At 39.6% G+C, this 19,928-nt stretch overlaps 1 protein-coding gene across 8 annotated transcripts in view; it reads left to right on the top strand.

Moving 5' to 3' along the window:
• Positions 1-19,928, top strand: part of ATG7 (autophagy related 7) — a 231,778-nt gene that overhangs the window by 31,076 nt on the left and 180,774 nt on the right. For all 8 annotated transcript variants that reach the window (XM_034997762.1, XM_034997757.1, XM_034997761.1 and 5 more), the window contains 5 exons: positions 1,034-1,183; positions 10,672-10,760; positions 12,369-12,490; positions 16,253-16,343; positions 17,127-17,271. In XM_034997762.1, the coding sequence (XP_034853653.1) occupies positions 1,034-1,183; positions 10,672-10,760; positions 12,369-12,490; positions 16,253-16,343; positions 17,127-17,271 (597 nt within the window). The remainder of the gene's footprint in view (positions 1-1,033; positions 1,184-10,671; positions 10,761-12,368; positions 12,491-16,252; positions 16,344-17,126; positions 17,272-19,928) is intronic.

Genomic DNA, 19,928 nt, shown 5'->3' with positions numbered 1-19,928 from the left:
AGAACTTCTACGTCAGGAATGGTACATGCAGAGCTAGTCTTTTTTTTTTTTTTTAAAGATTTTATTCATTTATTTGACAAAGAGAGACACAGCGAGAGAGGGAACACAAGCAGAGGGAGTGGGAGAGGGAGAAGCAGGCTTGGCTCAATCCCAGGACCCTAGGATCATGACCTGAGCAGAAGGCAGACGCTTAACAACTGAGCCACCCACGCGCCCCCAGAGCTAGTCTTTGTGGTCTAAGAAAGACAATAAGGTCATCCGAGATGGTCCTGAGGAGAGCAAATGAAAATAATCAGGCTAGTAGAACATAGACCCTAAACCAAAGAATTCTGATTGTCATTGAAGCGAGGATTGAGTGGCAAGATGATTTGAAATCATGAAGCACTAGGAAGGAGCCCTTATTGATGAAAAAATAGTAATAAGTTTGTTTAGGTCAAATCGAAGGTTGTAGTTTTGTGGAACTAATTTCCCAAGAAGAGATATAAGTGGAGGAAAAGGATTATGCCATGGGACTGACTACTGATGGATACAGGGTTTCTTTTAGGAGTGACATAAATATTCTAAAATAATTGCACTGATAGTTGCATAATCCTGTGAACATGCTAAAAACAGCACTGAATTATGCACTTTACATGGGTGAGTTTTATAGTAAGTGAGGTATGTCTCAATAATGCTGCTATTTTATGGAAAGGTTCAGGGTAAAATTCATCAGTGGTGGATTCAGTGCTTGGTTATTACAGGAGAGAAATAATGTTTGGAGCTCTCTCTACACCTTTGTGATTAACATCGTAGGGAGCCACCATCCTGCACAATAAAGTGTCTCCTCATACCCCTAAGATACATCACCATGCACGTAGAAAGTGTTATATAGAAGTGAATATTATACTTCTATGTTCATTTGCTACAAAAGAATAACACGGTTATGCTCAGTCATTTCTAGTCTTCTGGCTTTAAAGTACCTTTTATGTTAATTTTTAGCTCAGAACTAGATATGTAATTGTCTGGAGAATAACTCAATGTTTCCTGTTCTTAGATTCAAGCCCTTGGGTGTGCATATGATGCTCTTTGTCAAACAGAAGGAGTCCCAGCTCTACCTTACTTCTTAATCAAGTATGATGAGAACATGGTGCTGGTTTCCCTGCTTAAACACTACAGTGATTTCTTCCAAGACCAAAGGACAAAGGTCAGAGAAACTCTGAGTTTTGTTTTATTATCCCTTAAAAAAAATCTGATGTTCATGTCTTAATAGACCACTGCAAAATTCAAACTCACTTAGATTTCTTTAGCCCTCCACGGAATGTTGTGGAACGTTCTTTATCTTCATGCCCACCCCTGCTGTTCCCAGATCAGCTTCTCCAGATTTTCTTAGCTCTGTTACACCTCAGAGTAATTTTGGGTTCCTCCCTTCCTATTCGTGATAAAATTATTTCAGTTTTCCTTCCTGATATATTTTGTATCTATATTTTAACTTATTTCCAGAGTTACCACCATAGGTCAGGCCCTGATTACCTCTCTCCCGGACAGTTAGAGTCTTCTTGCTTCTCTTCTATCCTGTGTACCACCACTTGCCTCAAACTGCTCACATTCACCCTGTCCTTCAGTGATCCAGTTAATGGTGTCTTCCTTCTAGCTCCAGGCCACCTCCCCTGCCTCATCTTCCACTATTTTCCTCATAAACCATTGCTCAGCTGAGTTTGCCTGTTTTTTTCAGAGAACCCCCCCTTACCCCCACCCTCACTAATCAAGTCTACCTAGGGATTTTCCTTTTTTTTTTTTTATTTAAAGACTTTATTTTGACAGAGAGAGAGAGACAGCGAGAGAGGGAACACAAGCAGGGGGAGTGGGAGAGGGAGAAGCAGGCTTCCCCACTGAGCAGAGAGCCCGACATGGGGCTCGATCCCAGGACCCTGTGATCATGACCTGAGCTGAAAGCAGACGCTTAATGACTGAGCCACCCGGGCACCCCTACCTAGGGATTTTTCTATATCTCTCTTTGACCTTGCACTGTATCATCTGAAACATGTTCTATGTGTGAAAATCCTAAGAAACTCTTCTTGTTGGAATCCTAGCTCTACAGTGAAGCCTTCTCACAGGGTGGCCTGGCCGTGTGTGATCTTTCCTTTTCTGATCTCACTGCACTTACTTTCTGATCCTCATTTACTGTTCTGTTCCCTTGTCCAAATTACTTTATGTTCCATACTAGATGGTAAGCTCCTAAAGGGCAGAGCCTGTGTCTTAATATATCTGCATCTACAGAGTGTCTAGAACTGGTCTTAGGTCCTCAATAAAATTCTTCTGAACAAATGAAAAAGTACTGTAAGTGTCTTTCAGAAGTGTATATAGTGAGCTATCTCAGCCATATAAGAGATTGTAAATTAAAAATAAACAATTGATGAATTTTATGAAGTTATGAAGTCAAGTGGGATAATTTCATTAGCCATGTAGATATATCAGAGTTGAGAAAAGAGAGACCTCTAACAGATGCCCTGATTATTCCTTAGCCTGAGCTTAAGATACTTTTTTTTAAGTACATTTTTTTCTCAACTACATTAGCATTTTCCTTCACAAAATAATACTATATTAGGTGCTAGGCATTCTGTTTTCTATCCTCTTCTTTTTTTTTATCTTTTTGAAAAATACCAGCTGTGAGCCACTAAGTGACTGGAACTCACAAATAGCATATCACTTTAGTTTGGACAGTGCTGATTGCCCAGTTTGAGAATACTGGCCAGTAAATGAACTGCACTAAGTATGGTTCCATTTGTGATTTTTATTTCCAGCTGCATCTTTCTGTTTTTAAATTCTCCTGAAGCTATTCAACCATTATTTTAAGGTTTCAGGTTTTTTGAAGTAAACATTTTGTATATTTCCTACTAATCTTTTTCTATTTTTTAAAGACTAAGATGGTACCATATTCTCTTTTATTGTAGCATTTAGCATAATACTGTTACACTCTGTATCAACATCCTTTCTGATAGATAACATCCAATTTTTGACATTTAGTTTTCTCATACTTCTTCACTATTAGGAGCCTCCCTGTGCATCAAATTCCTGCCCTCCCCCCACTTATCTTGAATTATTTCCTAGTTTCTAGATAGAGAATTACTGACTTAAAGGGTTTGGACATTTTAAGGTCTATGATCAGTGGTGTGCTGGTAAATGTTTGACAGCTGGCTCTCATGTGGGGCAAAACCCTGATTGTGTATGTTTGCTTCTTTCCATGGTGCCAGTACTCCCACCATGGCTGAGTTGGGGCTGCCAAAGTGAAGTCACAGAGCACAGAGATGGGAAGAGATGGTAACAGTTGGCTTTCCCCAGTCTGTTCAGGTCACCTCTGGCCCACTGCTTATCATAACTGTGGCTCACAAACTCTGCTGGTTTTCCCTCCTGCCAGCCGTGCACCCTGACCAGCACTGGGATTTTACACATTTTACACATTTGCATCAGTTAAAAATGGGCCTTGTTTACGTGCTTCTTTCCCTCGGTGAGATGTTGATGCCACTTACTGGTCACGGTGGCAACTGCATTGTTAACAATTAGTTGTCTTTTAAGCTGGTGTTTGTGATTCCATCAAAAACAGCCCGTATCGCTGTTCCGTTGCCAGTCTTTAGGGAAAGCTTGCTTGAGTCTTCTGCTTTCTTTAGAGCAGTTATTGAAGATTGGATGTTTGGGAAACATTTTGTAATTTTAACAATATTAGCCTTTAATTCTAGGGTTTTAAAATCTTTGGATAAGAGCGATAGCAAAGGAACAGCAATTGGTATGCTGTTAGCGGGGCTCTTTCTTCACTTAGCAAGCTCCGCATCTTGGCAGCCGTCTGTGACATTGCAGCGCATTAGATACTTGGATTTTCTATCTTGTACTTTTAAAACATATAATCGCCTTTGCACATTTCCTATTATACCGAGTATTTGAGTAATAGATGGCCATTTGTCAGATAAGTGTGTTTTAAGGGATCGGTGTGGAAATTTCTCCAGCTGAAGATACTCAAGTTGACAATTTTGCCCTCTTTTCTTTCTCACATTGTACTTTTTCAGCAAATAGCTGGGTGGACCATAGCCAGAGCATGACTGAGCTACTTCAACGAATAGTATGCTCTGAGCCAAGTAGAAAGGAGCGTTTATTTCGACAACCTTCTAAACAAATTTTTTTTTTCCAATTACATTTTGCTTCTTTCTACTGATTTGTATTATAAAAGAAGTGATTTGTCCAACTTCACACAATGACTGTGTGACAAAGCCAGTTGGAGAACACAGAACTCCTAGCCCATAATGATTTCTGACTGCCACTACCACCAACAAAAAATCTATTTACCCAAATAGTTAAGCTGGCTTACCTAGCATTGTGCTGACTAATTCCCACAGTGATTGAAGTTCCTGATTTGGTTCCGAAAGCACTTAAAGATTTTGGAATCACTTTTGAATCATCAAAGAAATATAAATGATGTTCAGCCTACTGTCAAATGGATTCTATCATTTTCCTGTCTGGTTGCTTGCTTTTTGTACTCATGCATGCCTCATGTGGGTAGGAGAGTTACTTTAAGGCATCTCAAAGTCAACCTCCCTTTGTGGTTGATAGATTTCTCTTCAGCAGTTCATTCCTACTCTGTAGCTCATCTTAGGTCAGGTTGCTCTAAGAAACTTATTCCTGTTTTTTTCTGCTCAGAAAAAGTTTTTTTTTTTTACTACCTTCCTATCTCATTGCCTTTGTATTTAGTGTCAGAAATGTACTCATTCTTTGAAATTAGGTACCCACTTACAGTATCGAGTTACGACATTTTTGTTTCTATAAATTCATTTAGTCCCAACTCTACACTTATAGATGATAAAACCTGAATGTAGAAAATATTTGATAAACTGGAACTTATCCCCTTTTTTTCTCTGCCAGTTAGGAAAAAGGGAACCTTGAGACGGAAGGTAGATCACTATGTAACGATAACAGATTGAACTGAACAGAAGGGTCAGTGCAGGTACAACAGAGTTTATTTACATTGCTGTTATAGTTAGCATCTGTTGAGTGCTTGCCTTGTTTCCAGTCTCTGTGTCCAGGCAGAGTTCTCCAAAGAGGGGAAACGTAAGGCATAGAGAGATTGTATGAGAGTAAATAACTCAGGGCATCTGCTAAGAGTCCAGGTTTATTGAGTCACATTTGAAAATTGAAACTGAGAGTCTCAATATGAAGGGCATTTTCTGGATTGATGCTATGTAGATTCTTCCTAAATGAAAATTGAGTAGCCTTTAGATACCCAGTAAGATTGAGCCTAATAAGTCTGTGTTGTCTTATAACCTATGTAGGATTTTGTTTCTCTTTAATGTTCTATAAAGTTCTATAATTCTGGAGCTAGAAGAAATCCTTTGAGATGAAATGATACAGCCCCTCCATTTTATAGGTAAGGAGAGAATATGCCCATGGTCACTTTTCTTTACTACGTTAGCATGCTTGCCTACTCACACCCCAAGGTCTGAAAATCAGTTAGCAGTAGAAGTAGAACACATACCTGCTGACCTCTGGCTTTTTCTACCACATCGGGTCATTTTCTTCTTCGAAGCTGTTTTAAATGTTACAGAAGTAGAAGGCCAATCTCTCCCTTCTCTCCCTTTTCTTGCTGGGTAATAGAGTTGTAAATATCTTTGATAAATTTTTAAAAAGGTGAAGTCAAAGCAATGATTACTTAATAAATATAGTTTGCCAGCAGATGCCATCTGTCATGATTGATAGAAGGGAACCCAAAGCTGAAAGGTGTCCCAGGTGGTGGTGGTGGCCAACGGGACCAGAAGAACTCAAGGGAGACAACTTCTTCATTCAGAGGAAGCCCTGAGGGGAGTGCTTCATTCTTCAAGTTCTCTCGCTTCTCAGAGCAAGTCCTTTGAGATTAAACTGTCACATCCTCCCCAGGAGATTCCCAGTGTTAAAATGTCACTGAAGGGGGACCCTGTACTGTTGAGAAAGGAAAGGGGAGGAAAAGGAGCCAGCCAAGATGCTGCACCATGGCTTTATATGTGGGCTTCAGATCTCTGTTGGTCAGCCATCACTTCCCTCCCTCCAGGTCCCCCCAGGATCCCTGCCCAAAAATGGGGTGTAAGAGGCGGGGCTTTCCATACAGTGGGGCCTGGAGAAATGGCCAGTTCTGTCATTTATTCAGCACAATTTGCTGAGCATTCTGTACTATGCCAGGTACCAGGGATGGAAAGAGGAGCATGATAGACATTGCTTGAGCCCTCACAGAGAGAGGCCAGCAAAGAAACAGATATGAAATGCATCCTGTAGTTCCTCCATTCTAAAATGCATTTTGCTTCACATTTTAATTTTTCAAAGTCAGGAATTGCTTGCAGTTCTGTATATTTAATGTAGTGGTTTTCCCCCATTTTTTCTATCTGGTTTGAAAGTACATTTTATAATCTGTGGTGCCTTTGAATCAAGAAAATACCATGCTTCAACAAATAATCACAGTTACCATAGGAAAAATATAGGATGCAACAAACCCCATTTTAAGCACTTCTAGACCTGTGGTGGCTAGTGCTGAAAAGAATAGTGTACGTAAGAATCACATGAGGAGGTCACAGAGCACGTGGGTATTGGTACCTCGGGAAGTCTGGGATGGGGCACAGGTCATGCAAGTTCAAAGAGCAGCCTGGACAGTTCTGATGCAGTTTGTGTGTGGTGGACCATATTCGAGAAATCACCGCAGACTCTCAAGAGGTCTTTGTACTCGCTGTACTTTAGAATCACCTGGGGAGCTTTTACAAACTAATGCTCAAGCCACACCCCAGACTGGCGAAATCAGAACCTTAGGAGGTGAGACCCAGGCAGCAGGATTTTTGAAAGCTTCCCAAGTGATTGTCACGCACATTCAAATATGAAGACCAAGATCAGAGAGGGTTGAAGAGCAGAGCAGTGCTGCTCAAACTGCAGTGAGCATGCAGATCACCTGGGTCCTTGTTAAAACGCAGATTCGGATCCAGCAGGGCTGGAGACAGGGAGCCTGAGATTCTGCATTTCTGACAGATTCCCAGGTGATGCTCCTGGTGCATGGACCACATTTTACAGAGAATGGAAAGACATACAGCTAGTCCAGACTTCCAAGGTAATGAAAAATGGCCCCATAGACTTTTTTCTTTTGTCTATAAGATCACCTTCTCTAATGGTTCTCAGAGTAAGTGTGTGGACTGGCCCAACTGCACCAGAATCACTTAGGCACTTTATACAGATACAGATGGCTAGGCCACCACTGGCGATTTGGAGGCACGAGTAATATTAGCAGCATTACACATGTGCAGGGCTTTTCGTGTCAGTACCATATCCTGTAACCCTCACTGTATCTCTGTGAAGCAGGTACACAGAGATTCAGGTTTAAAAAGCTGAGGCCTGGGGTGCCTGGGTGGCTAAATCAGTTAAATGTCTGACTCTTAATTATGGCTCAGGTCATGATCTCAGGATCATGAGATTGAGCCCCTGTGTCAGACTCTGAGCTCAGCAGGGAGTCGGCTTGAGATTCTTTCTCCCCCTCCCCCTCTTCCCCCCCCCCCACCCCCTGCGCTCACTCTCTCTCAAGTCAATCTTAAAAAAAAAAATAAAAAAAAATGCCGAGGCCTAGAGGCACCTGGGTGGCTCAGTCGGTTAAGCATCCTACTCTTGATTTCAGCTCAGTTCATGATCTCAGGGTCATAGGATTGAGCCCCACGTCAGGCTCTGCGCTGGGCATGGAGCCTGCTTAAGATCCTCTCTCTCTCTCCCCCCGCCCCCCTCCCCCCCCCCCCCCCAAAAAAAAGCTGAGGCCTAAAGGATTTGACTAATTTGCCCTAGGCCACTCATGTAGCAAGGGGCAGTACTCAGAATAGTCTCTGCAAACTCTATTTTTAAAAGCTTCTTGGATGCTGGTGTTTCATCTCCCATGGGAAAGGAAATCTCAAATAAAGATATTGTGTGTTTCCTGAAAGGATGGTTATATGTTTGAATCTGTATTGAATTAAATATGAATCTGTCTGTTTGCATCAAAGACATGAAATGCATCTAGACAAAAAGCATTGGTGTTAGGAATAAGAAAATTTCACCTAGAGAAGGTAGCAAAAAAAGAATATCCTTGGAATAATGCAATAATTATCTGATAAGACTAGAGTAAAATTCATTTTCAGAGGTTTGTATTGAGCACAGATGAAGGCTAATTAATTGTCCTTCAATAGGAAATAGAAAAAAGTTATGGCGCATCAGTACAATGGAATGCCATTCAGCCACTACTGACAGTGGTTGTAGAAAGACATTTATTGGCATGGAAGAGAGTTCATGATAGAATAAGAGATATAAAACAGTATAGCATCTCATTTTCGATTAGTAATAAAAATTGTACTAAAATTATATAATTGTATAAAAGTTGTGATAAAAATATATTTATGCAAAGATCAAGTTATGGGAGGCTATATACCAAAGTGTTAATATTGGTTTTCTCTGGATAGTGGTCTTATAGGCCTTTTCTTCCTGCCTGCCTGCCTGCCTGCCTTTCTCCTGCCTTTCTCCTGCCTTCCTGCCTTTCTATCTTTTGTTTCCTTTCTTTCCTTTCTCTGAGTATGGGTTAAGCTTCTGCTTTGTATCTAACATTATACTGAGCACTGTAGTAAAATAAATGGAATTGTTTGGCCTGGCCCCATTCTTATAGAACTAACTGGATCTAGAGTAACCAAAATTCTACCATGTTTTCATTTAACCCACAACTACACCTATAAAGGAAACCTGTGGGTTGATTTATGGTTCTCTCCCAGCCACCTTTCCTCCCTCCCTCCTTCTCTCCCTCCTTTCACTCACCAACCCATTCACCCTCCCTCCTTTCTTCCTTCCCTCCCATCCACCCACTCATCCATCATCCATCCATCCATCTTATCATTATTCAACATGCATTCACTAAGTGTCTGGTATGTATATATGAACTGATCATGGGGAGATGAAAAAGATAATCCCTGCTCTCTAGATGCTCATTGTCTTCTCTTTTTTTAAATAAACTTTTTATTTTGGAATAATTTTAGATTTATAGGAAAATTTAAAATACAGTGCAGAGAGGGTTCTCATACACTCTCACCCAGTTTCGGTTTTCTCTAATGTTATCCCTTACAATACCATGGTACCTGAGAAACCAGCATTGGTGGATTACTATTACCTAAACTCTAGACTTTATTCAGCTTTTCACCAGTTTTTCCCACAACGTCTTCCGTCTGTTCCAGGAGCCATTCCAGGAGACTACATTGCATTTTGTTGTCATGTCTCCTTAGTCTCCCCTGGTCTGTAGCAATTCCTCAGACTCCCCTTGTTTTATTTGACCTTGACAGTTTTGAAGAGTACTAGACAGTTATTTTGGTAGAATTCTCCTTAATTTGGGTTTGTCTGATGTTTTCTTATGATTAGACTGGGGTTATGGGTTTTTGGAAGGAATGACACTAAAGGTGAGGTGCCCTGGTCATCACATCATATTGGGGGTGCCTGATACTCACATGCCATCCCTGGTGATGTTAAACTTGATCATGTGGTTAAGGTAGCCTTTGCCAGATTTCTCCATTGTGAAGTTACTGTTTTTTTTGGGAGTGGGTCACTAAGTCCAGCCCCCTCTCAAGGAGGAGAAGGATTAAGCTCTACTCCTGGAAGGGGCAGTATCTGTAGATACTGTTTGAAAATCTTCTGTAAAGAAGACTTGTCTCTTCATCTTCATATTTTTATTTATCCCATTATTTATTTATATCAGTATGGACTCACAGATATTTATTTTATACTTTGGGTTTTAATCCAATCCTGTGTTATTTATTTGCATTGCTCAAATTGTTTTAGCCTTGGCCATTGAATGCTGTTTCACTTGGTTTTGGTGTCCCCTTGGCATGGCTCCATGCCTTTGTTTGTTGAGCACTTATTGCTGCAGGCTCATCTTGTATTTTCCCTGCCTCAGCCCTACAATTAGCCATGTGTTCAAGGAGCCCTGATTCCTTTTATTAGAGAATGGTATTTAGAAATTAAGATCTGGGTGCTGCATGCTCATTGTCTTTTGAAAGGAAGAAGAAAAAGTAAAAAATGTTATGTATAATGTACAAATTGCTATGGAATCACAGCAGACAGAGTGACTATTCCCACCAAAGGGAGTCTTCACTGAAGAAATGGTATTTGAAGTTGAATAGTTTTCTAGATAGTCAGTGTTGAGGGAGTTGGAGGGGGCCAGAGTGGAAGGAAATACATATGAGCAATATCAAGATCATCTGACTTTTTAGTTTGATCTGACTGTAGACTTACAGGTAGTGGCCCTTCTTTGATTTTCTCATTACATAAATGCTAGCAATTTTCACAGATTGTGTCTCTATATGAGAGGATGTTCTCTGTGTGAGCCCTGACAGTTGACTGTCTTCCCTCCCCAATATTTTCCTTGCAATCTTTCTTCCTTCTAAATGTATCTAGTTCCTACTGTGCCAGGCCTACTGCAAGGTATGGTGGGTGTGCAGAGAAGAATTTGATAGCCCCTCCATCCAGAAGTCCTGTGGTCTGGCGTGAGATCCTTTTGCTTTCTTCTCTCTAGCCCTTCATCAAGTGTCTAATTGTTAATGCTTTTGCAGAATAGCATAAAAAGGAAGAGAAAGTCTTAGCAGTGTCAGTACTGTGAACCTGACATGATACTTGACTCACTCAGAAAGTCTTTTTTCTTCACAGATAACAATTGGTGTATATGATCCCTGTAACTTAGCCCAGCATCCTGGATGGCCTTTGAGGAATCTTTTGGTCCTAGCAGCCCACCGATGGTATTTACATGTGTGTGTCTGTGTCTGTCTGTCTGTCTCTGTCGATCTATTTTTGACATTGTGTCTGCCTCTGTCTGTGTCTCTTTTTTCCCATATGTGTTTTTTCATTTCTGGCATAGAAACCAGATAATAAATCAATTCATCAGTCACAATCCAATTTCCGTCAATGGTAAGCCCCCAAGCAGGTGTGTTATGGAGCTGCAGACTCTGACCATACTGCACTAAAGACATTTCAGAGTAGGGCAGGGTGAGCAGCCAGAGGTCCCAAGCCAGAAATTCTCCAGCCCCTCCCTCCAGCTGTCTGGGTCACCCTCGGATAGGATTTTCCTATTGCTACCATCTTCCTTTTCTCCTTGCCCTAAAATAATGAAAACAGGTTATCTAAGAGGTCAATATACATTTAAAAAGATGCTCAACATCATTAGTCATCATGGACATGAAATATAATGAGATTCTACTCAGTAATAGAGGTAATGAGGTACCATGCTGAGATACTACTACATGCTTACCAAATGACTTGAAAAAGATGACAGTACCAAGTGTTGTCAAAGATGTGAATCAGTTGGAACCCTCAAACTGCTCAAAAACTGGCAGCATCCGCCAAAGTTAAAACTATCTATGGCTCAACAGTTTCTTTCTCAGGTAGATAATGCATAGAAATGTGCACTCAGATATAAGCAAAACACATACGCAGGGATGTTTATAGCAGCATTATTCTTTATAATCAAACACTGGGAATAACCCAGATGTCCTTCAACAGTGAAATGGTTAATAAATTGTGGCATATTCATTGTGATGGAATGTGATGTCGTAGTAAATCTGAATGAACTGCTGATGCACGTGTCAACACGAATGCCATGATGTTGAGTGAAAATAAGCTGGCCCTTAAAAGAACATGCCCTCTCTGATTGCTTCCATGTAAAGATCAACACAGGAAAAACCCAGTAATGGACTTAGACATTAGAGTAGTGGTTACTCTTGAAAGGGGTGGCCAGTGACTGCGAGAAGGCATGAGATAAGCTCCTTTATATTTAGGATTTGTGTACTTGTCTTTATATCTGTTTTACTTACATAAAAATGCTTTAAAAAAATGAAGGTAGCTTAATTATAGATTGTCCCTGGAGGGAGAATGGTTACACTTGCTTATCCAGGTAGTGTGACTGGAGAGTACACACAGGCTTGCTAACTACTCCTGACTGAGGTGCTGTTTCATAGAATGTGAGTTCAGAGGGGAGAAGGGGGATCAGGAGAACCCATGTATGTCTTAGTGGTTCTTTTTAATGTCTTGTAAGCTTTTTCCCCCTGTATTTAAGATGCATTTGTCAGAATTATTTATTTGTAGTGTAATTGTTATATAAACTTCACTTAGAAATCACAGCCAATTCATTGTTCAGTCTCTAAGCATTTGGACAAAGGAAAGCATACATGGACATGTTCAAAATCTCTCAGAGGTTAAGGCCGTGCCCCAAGAGTGTCAGGGAGGCATAATTAACAATGAATTGAATACTCTCCAACTGGTTTTGCTGAAGCTCTTATGTGAGCTCTTTCTTTTCCTTCCTTAAAAAAAAAAAAAAAATGAATTAATTCAAACCTGGGGCCTGACATCAGGAGTAGCAGTTTCCAGTCTGTTGAAGTCCTCTGCTTCCGGGACCGCACCATGCAGGGGGTGAGAGACATTGCCCACAGCATCATCTTCGAAGTGAAGCTTCCAGAAATGGCATTTAGCCCAGGTAATTTGCCGGTCTTTGAGAATGCATATAATTATCATTTATCAGAAACTGAAGCAAGTTTAACTTTCCTTTCATCCCTTCACAATGGCAGCAGAAGGTAGAGAAAAGTACAGCTCCTAACTCTTTGCCCATGGGAACACCTCCCTTGAACAGAGGGCACACTCTGCTATTCAGAAAGAAACAAAGGCAAAGATTGTCCTCAGGAAATTTCCTCCAGGCATTTTTTTTTTTTCCCCAGTCTTGAGATTTCTTCCCCCCACCCCCCGCAGTTTTTGTTCCACATAAAATCTTTATTCCTGACCTTTCTTATAGGAAGAACAAAATATTAATACACTTACATATTTATTTGTTATATAAGGTTATGTGTGATCTTTCTCTCCATATAGTAAATCAGTCAGCAAAAGTGCCATTTCTCCTTCCACATTTAATATTCTTCACTAGATCCTGTGGGGTAGACATCAGCTGTTATCTCCATTTCATAAGTTAGGAAACTTGGGCTCACAGATATTTTATAGATGTGTGTGTGTGTGAACATACATTTATGTATTTATATACATGTCACAAAGATAGAATACATACTCAGATTCGAGTAAAATAAAGATAATAAAACCTGCCTCATGGAGTCTCCCTTAGGATGAATGTGTGTCCTGGGTAAAAGACAGCGTACAATGTCTGGTATATTATGGGCATTTAATAAATGCTAATTTATGTTAATTTCCTATTTTACACAAAGCCCTGCACTCCAAAATGATCCCTCAGATATCTATGACTTACATGTTTTCCAGGATACCTTTACACACATTGTTTAATTTGCTCTTCACCACATCTGCATTGTTCCAAGGCACATTGCTTTCTTTCTTCTGGGGGTCCTATGCCTCAGAGAGAGAGAGAGAGAGAGTGTGTGTGTGTGTGTGTGTGTGTGTTAGGGAAAGCAGTGTTAGCATCTCTTCTGAGATGTCATTTCTAGAGTGAAGTTAGAAGGTTTCAGGATTGGCTCTGAGAGCATTTTATCAGTGATTCTTTGCCGCAGCACTGATTAATGTCTTAAATGGATTTCTTGGAGAGATTAACAGAGGATTTGGCTTGTTAGGCAAAGAAGGCTATAAGTTAAGTTGAGAGCCCTAAGAAATCCACTGCTTCCCTGCTGTCTTTAGATCCATGCATTTGATTTAGCACCCTCTTCTGGCACATTCTAAAATAGCTTCCATGTGCTATTAACTGAGGTGCCATACCTGCATGCTAAGCCACAATTGTAGATAGTTCTAGGGGAATGGGTGAGTTAACTAGCAAGTGATATGTGCCTGGTCTGTGCCTGGCAGGCCACCCGGTGCCTTCCACACTTCCTCACTCACTTAATCCTGCCAGCTTCTACAGAGGAGGCACTTTTGTTTCCATTTTTATGATAAAGTCATTGTATGATTCTTCCTTCACAGCCCCAACAATCTCACTGATGCTTGGTGAAGCTGGCAAAGCCTGGAAACATTGCACATTTCCCTTTTGGAAAAGATGCTTCCTATCACCCAATAAATGCCTTTAATACATCTTCTTTATGCTTGATAGTGAGTGTAGATTATTTAGTTTAGGAAAGGCAAATTTTCTTTTTTTCATGTAAATTAATGTTTTCCCTCTTAGCTCTGAATAAAACTTTAAATAAAACTTCGTAAAGAGTTATTCTATATCATAGTATGAAATGAAGGCTATTGATACGGTAGTATTTTTTATTATTTTGAAGACAACCCATAATTGCAATGACAATGGCATAAGAAGTATAATTTTAATCATCTTTTGTTCCTCGTGGTGCAAAGAGCCCACTGTCCATTGCTGATACAAAAAGTGTTCTGGCATCCAGCCGAGGGAGGCAGCAGACTCTGCTGTGAGTGGGACATTCTTCATTTTAATTCCTGTCCTTGATGTTCTCCTCCTGCTTGTTCAGCTGTGGGAAAACAAGACCTAATTTTCTCCTAAAAAAATATTTTTCTTTTAATTTGGGGCACGTCTTATGGATGTAGTTTATATAGAGGCAGATAGGATAGATTAAATACTATTGATAAATTACATTTTTTCATTGTTAATAAGCTTAAAGTATATCTAATTTTCTTAGAATTGGCTGTAACGTTTTGAGTACAGAGATGTTTTCGTTGGAAATGAAATTTTGTTTTTGTTCTATGACTTCTTATCTGTAACAGGAGAAAGCTTAGGTCAGAGTTGTTAGTTACAGTACTAGACTGTGGTTCTGAAGTTCTTTCAAGTTTTTGCCTATATATTTGAGAAGTATTTTTTTATTTAATGTAAGAATACTTAAGGAAAACAAACAAAATATGAATTTAGTAACATGTCTGAACTCCTATTCCCAGAAAAAAAGAATTTTGAACTCTTAACCGCTGTAAGAACTCATCTTTTATATCATTTTTAACTTTTTGTTACATTAAAAAAAAAAAAAAGGACCACATCAGAGTGCCTGAGTTAAAATGGGAAGGGACATTTGTTTTCTGGCTCCTTGCTGTGAATGATGTCTCCAGCCATAGCTTTCGAGGATAACTGACCCCAAGGTTTTCCATTGGTCATCCTATCCCAGAAAGGAAAGATTGCGTTAAGAAAATCTACACCTTCTAGGTCCTATAATTATATTGTGCAATACTATTTGAAAAACAGAGGTCAAAAGCTAAAAAGTTCCCAAGGAAAGAAAAACAGAAGTGCTGACAGCAATCTAAAAGTAGAATGGCCAAAGAACACCAACATACAAATTAGAAACATACAGTTCTTCCCAGTAGTCCTATACATTTTTAAGTAGAGTTTAAGGGAGTTTCTGTTCCTTCAGAGATTGTTACTTAAGGCAGACATTGGAGGGGATGCCAGCAGCATAGGTCGTGACCAAGTGAACTCCCTGATAAGGAGTTGAGGCTTTATTGTGAATTTCAGGTATTTGGTGAGAATGGGAGAGTGGCAGATGTCCTAAGATGTGAGGAGTGTAAGAGAGGCCCCCATTAGCAGGTTTCCACCAAGGAAGTCAGATTACCATTAAGGTGAGAAAGTAGCAGGAGTATTCTAGAAAGCAAGTGAGACACTTAAGACGATTTCATAATAGTAGAATAGAGCAACCACGGGACACTTAGCCTCTCAGAGCATCACACAGAACTGGAATTGGAAGTTCAGAGGCACCCGTAGCAAAGGTTAAAAGAGGTTAGTGGAGAAAAGAGAAGTCGGGGAAGGGGAAGGTCTAAATGGATAAGGATAAACTTAAAGGAGAGGGCAGCTTAACAGAGGGACAGGCTAGGTGCGCAGTGACAGTGTTGAGAGGCTGAGCAGAGGGACATGGTAAGGATGAAGAACAGGAAGGAGGAACTGAACGCAGAGGTTCAAAGCCTGGTGGGAACTTCAGCAGAAGAGGGCGGTCACGCTAGCTGGGGTTCCTTGGAGAGAGAGCCCTCCACAGGGTTCTACCTGTATACCTGTATCCCAGAGAGGATTGTCATATTTTGAGCAGCTGCCAGGAACTGGGGAAGTGGAGGCAACTCAGGCCAGAGTCAAGGGCTATTTCAGAAGCCGCTCTCCAGGAAAACCGTGCTCAGGTCCGGTGGTCTCTCAGCAAGGGTGCGGGTAGTTGAGGAAGATGGCGAGCAACTTAGCAAGTATGTGCAAATTCAGGCCCTGGAGCCTCTGTGAGAAAGAAGTGAACTGAAAGCTTATTAATGTGTGGTCCATCTTGCTACTTGTTTTTATTCGTCCCTCCTTCGTTCAACTCACTATTTTATTTGCCTTAAGATTGTCCCAAAGCAGTTGGATGGGAAAAAAACCAGAAAGGCGGCATGGGACCGAGGATGGTGAACCTCAGTGAATGTATGGACCCTAAAAGGTATATTTTGGAAGCTGTTTTCTCCACTGGGGCCATTTATCACCAGGACACACAGCACGTTCTGTCAGGCCAACCGCATTGCTCAGCTCAGTGCAGGGGGTGCTGTTCACGTTGTTGAGTGTTCCTCCACTCGTCGCTGCCTGACTCTTGACTTAAGTGTGGTTGTGAGAACTAATACCACCGATGGAGATTCGGAAGGGCACACAGTTCATCTACTCTTCTAGACATTATAAATTTTGTTCTTGCTTTGAGCTGAGACTCTCAAACCTAGTTAGTACAGATACCTACTAACTTTTAGTCCTTTATTCATGGCCCTTTAATTTTTCCTATTACCCTATATTGAAGGACATTGTAAGAAATATTTCAAGGAAACCAACATTGTATTTAAGGGATGATATAAGTGCACCCTTTTTTGAGGGGATGTGGAAAATATTTCTTGGTTTTCAGTATTAGGGAAAACTTTCCTCTTAAGTAGCTGGTGTTTTTTTATTTATAGATACAGTGACTCCTATAAGTGGTCATGTTTGCATTTTCACCTTGGCTGCTAGGGGCTCAGTATCATTTGTGGCCTATCACTAGCAGTTGCAATGGTCTACACTGGCACAAATTGTGTGCCGTTTCTCCTCCCTATTGCCCTAAAGCTCCATCTTATTTTCCCTTATTTCCCTTATTTTGCTCAGGATTTGTTCCTCATTTTCTTGTTCGGATGCTTTCTGTCTTTTTAGGATAAGATGGGGGCATAAATGAGTGACTGAATGAATAAATAATTCTGTCGTTTTCTAGGTTAGCTGAGTCGTCAGTGGATTTAAATCTCAGATTGATGTGTTGGAGATTGGTCCCCACTTTGGACTTAGACAAGGTTGTGTCTGTCAAGTGTCTGCTGCTTGGAGCTGGCACCTTGGGTTGTAATGTAGCTAGGACATTGATGGTAAGTTGGTGGAGGCCAAGTGTACCTCCGAAGCTGTGGCTTCTTTTCTCATTTTGCTGTACCAGACTGCCTCCCACCTCCCACGTTCCCCTTCCCTCCCTCCCTCCCTTCCTTCTTTCTTTTCTCAGTTATCTTTTTAACTCTAAAAGGAACTCATACTTTTATTATAAAGTAGAAATAGAAGGTCTTTCTCCACCCCCATCTCAAGTCCCATTTCCCAAAATTAAGAAGACTTCCTAGATTAGTACGCAATATCATATTCCTTGAAGTTTTCATAGGCAGATGCGAACATAGAGAGGGACATTTGTCCTCTCTGCTGCCATTTGTTTACAAAAATAGGATCATAGTATACTGTCTGTAACAGGTTTTTAGTCTTAACAGAAAAGTGATTGTGGTTCTCTGTGTGTTCCATATAATTATACATAGTATTTTGTTGTATGACTGTGTCCTCAATTTTTTTCAACTTCAGCATATTTTTTTGAGATGCTGTTGAAATGAACATTTTTATATCTTTACATATGTATAGGGTTATTTCTTTAGGAAAAAAGGCCTGAAAGTGGAATTATTATTTTAGAGAGAATGTACTATGTGTGTGTGTATGTGTATATATATGCAAACACACACACACACACACACACACGCACTTATATGTACAATATATACTATGTACAATATGTTTATATGCGGTTTTTTTTTCAAGCTAAATTACCTTCCAAAAACATTTTACTAGTCTGTACTTTTAGAAACATGTACAAAACAGAGCTTTTTAATTTGCATTTCTTTTATTAGTGAGAGTAAGTCTTTAATTTCATTTCTTTTGTGAATTTTATTTCTCTTATTCTTCTAAATTTAAAATTAATTGACACAAAATACATATGGTATTCTCTTAGCATCTTTAAAACTCTCTATCTTTTTAAAAAATATTTCTTCATTCCTGAGGTTGCATGTTTATGTTTTCTCTTTTTTTCTCTTATTCAGACTTGCCAGAGAGGCTTGTCTATTTTATCAGTCTTTTTGGAGGACTAAGGCCTTGATTTATTTATTAGTTCTATAGTTTTTAGTTTTGTTTTGCTTTGCTTTTAGATTCATTACTATCTACTTTTATCTTCATTAATATCTTCCTCTTTTGTGGAATCTATTTGATTGTTCTTTATCTGGCTTCTAGAATTAGGTGCTTAGGTTTTCTTAACATTTTTAAAAATTATAATGGCAGTGGAAACCTGTAGAAAATTTGTTAAGTGTCAGAGTTATAAAGCAGGAAAAGAAGATACCCATTTTCCTACCACTTTTTCACTTATTTCCTTTAATGTTTGTTAAATATATATTTAAAAATCTTATTTATGATAATGTCTCATGCTTTTATCTAGTAACATTGTAAACACTTTCTCATGTAATTAAAAATTATGCCTATTAAGTGTTTTTAATGACTATAGAATATGCCTTTTTATATGATGAAATATACTGTTCTGAGACATTCCCCTACTGATATACTGTTCTGAGACATTCCCCTAATGGTGGGCATTATTCTTCTTATTAAATATTTATTTATTTATTTATTGTTTATTAAATAAAACAATATTTGTTAAAATATTGTTTCCAATATTTTACAACTGTAAATTATGTTGTGGAACATTTTTGTTAATATTTCAGATTACTTCCTAGGATAGATTGCTGGAAGTATTTACTGAGGATAGATTGCTGCAATTAGGCCAAAAGATACGAACATTTGAAAGATTGTAGAAACATATTGCCAAATTGCTTTCCAGAAAAATTACATCAGTTTACATTCTCAACCCGTACAATAGCTTTTCGTCACCACATCCTCACCAGCATCGAGTGTTACAGTCTTCTTTAATCTTGGCAGATTAGCCATTTAAACTGTGTAGCATTCCAGGAAGCCAAAAGTTGAGATCGAATGCCCCCTGCATGTGGCTAACCTATGGCCTGTTTGTAATTTACCTGGCTTTCTTCCCACTGCCCAGCATCTTCCCAGACTGCCTTCCTTGCTGTCCACTCAGCATTGCTTTAAGGAATGTAAAAATACTTCAGAAATAAATGTCCCCAAACCAAGCACAAGTGACTTTTAGATTTTTCATACCTTTATTCTGCCTCCATGGTAGATTGCTTTGCTGGTAAAAGTCACTTACAAAACTAGGTGAGTAGACCAAAGTTTACCAGTGGGCTTTCAAAACAGATAACCTAAACTATGCTTTTGAAAGGATGGATTCTGGCCTGTCCTTCTCAACCCTGAACATGCATCTTGGGTTCTTGTTGACTGTCCCCTTGGAACCATCAGTCTAATTGAGTTTCTGAGTCCCTAATGGAAAGATATTGAAATAAGAGAGAGAGCAGAATCAGCTTTGTAGCCAGTCATGGCAGGGCTTCTCTTAGATCACTATGCTTTTTTATGATCTGCTAAAATACACCCTGCACCTCACCCTCCAAAAAGTAGGGACCTTCATTTGGTTGCAACTCTGTGGATCTAATTCCCTAATCAGATCTATGACCTTAAGTGATTTCCAGGCTACTCTTGCCATCTCTATAGAACAAAATAATTGGACTAAGGATGTTAGAGATTCCATCTCACTTTAAAATTGTGTGGTTCTATAAGACTTTATAGGAGTTATAATTGAAGTATATGAAATCATGCAAACTAT

Source organism: Mirounga leonina, unplaced genomic scaffold (genome assembly GCF_011800145.1).
Source record: "Mirounga leonina isolate KUSES-001 unplaced genomic scaffold, KU_Mleo_1.0 Mir_94, whole genome shotgun sequence".
Lineage (NCBI taxonomy): Eukaryota > Metazoa > Chordata > Mammalia > Carnivora > Phocidae > Mirounga > Mirounga leonina.
This window is presented reverse-complemented; position numbering and strand designations above follow the sequence as displayed.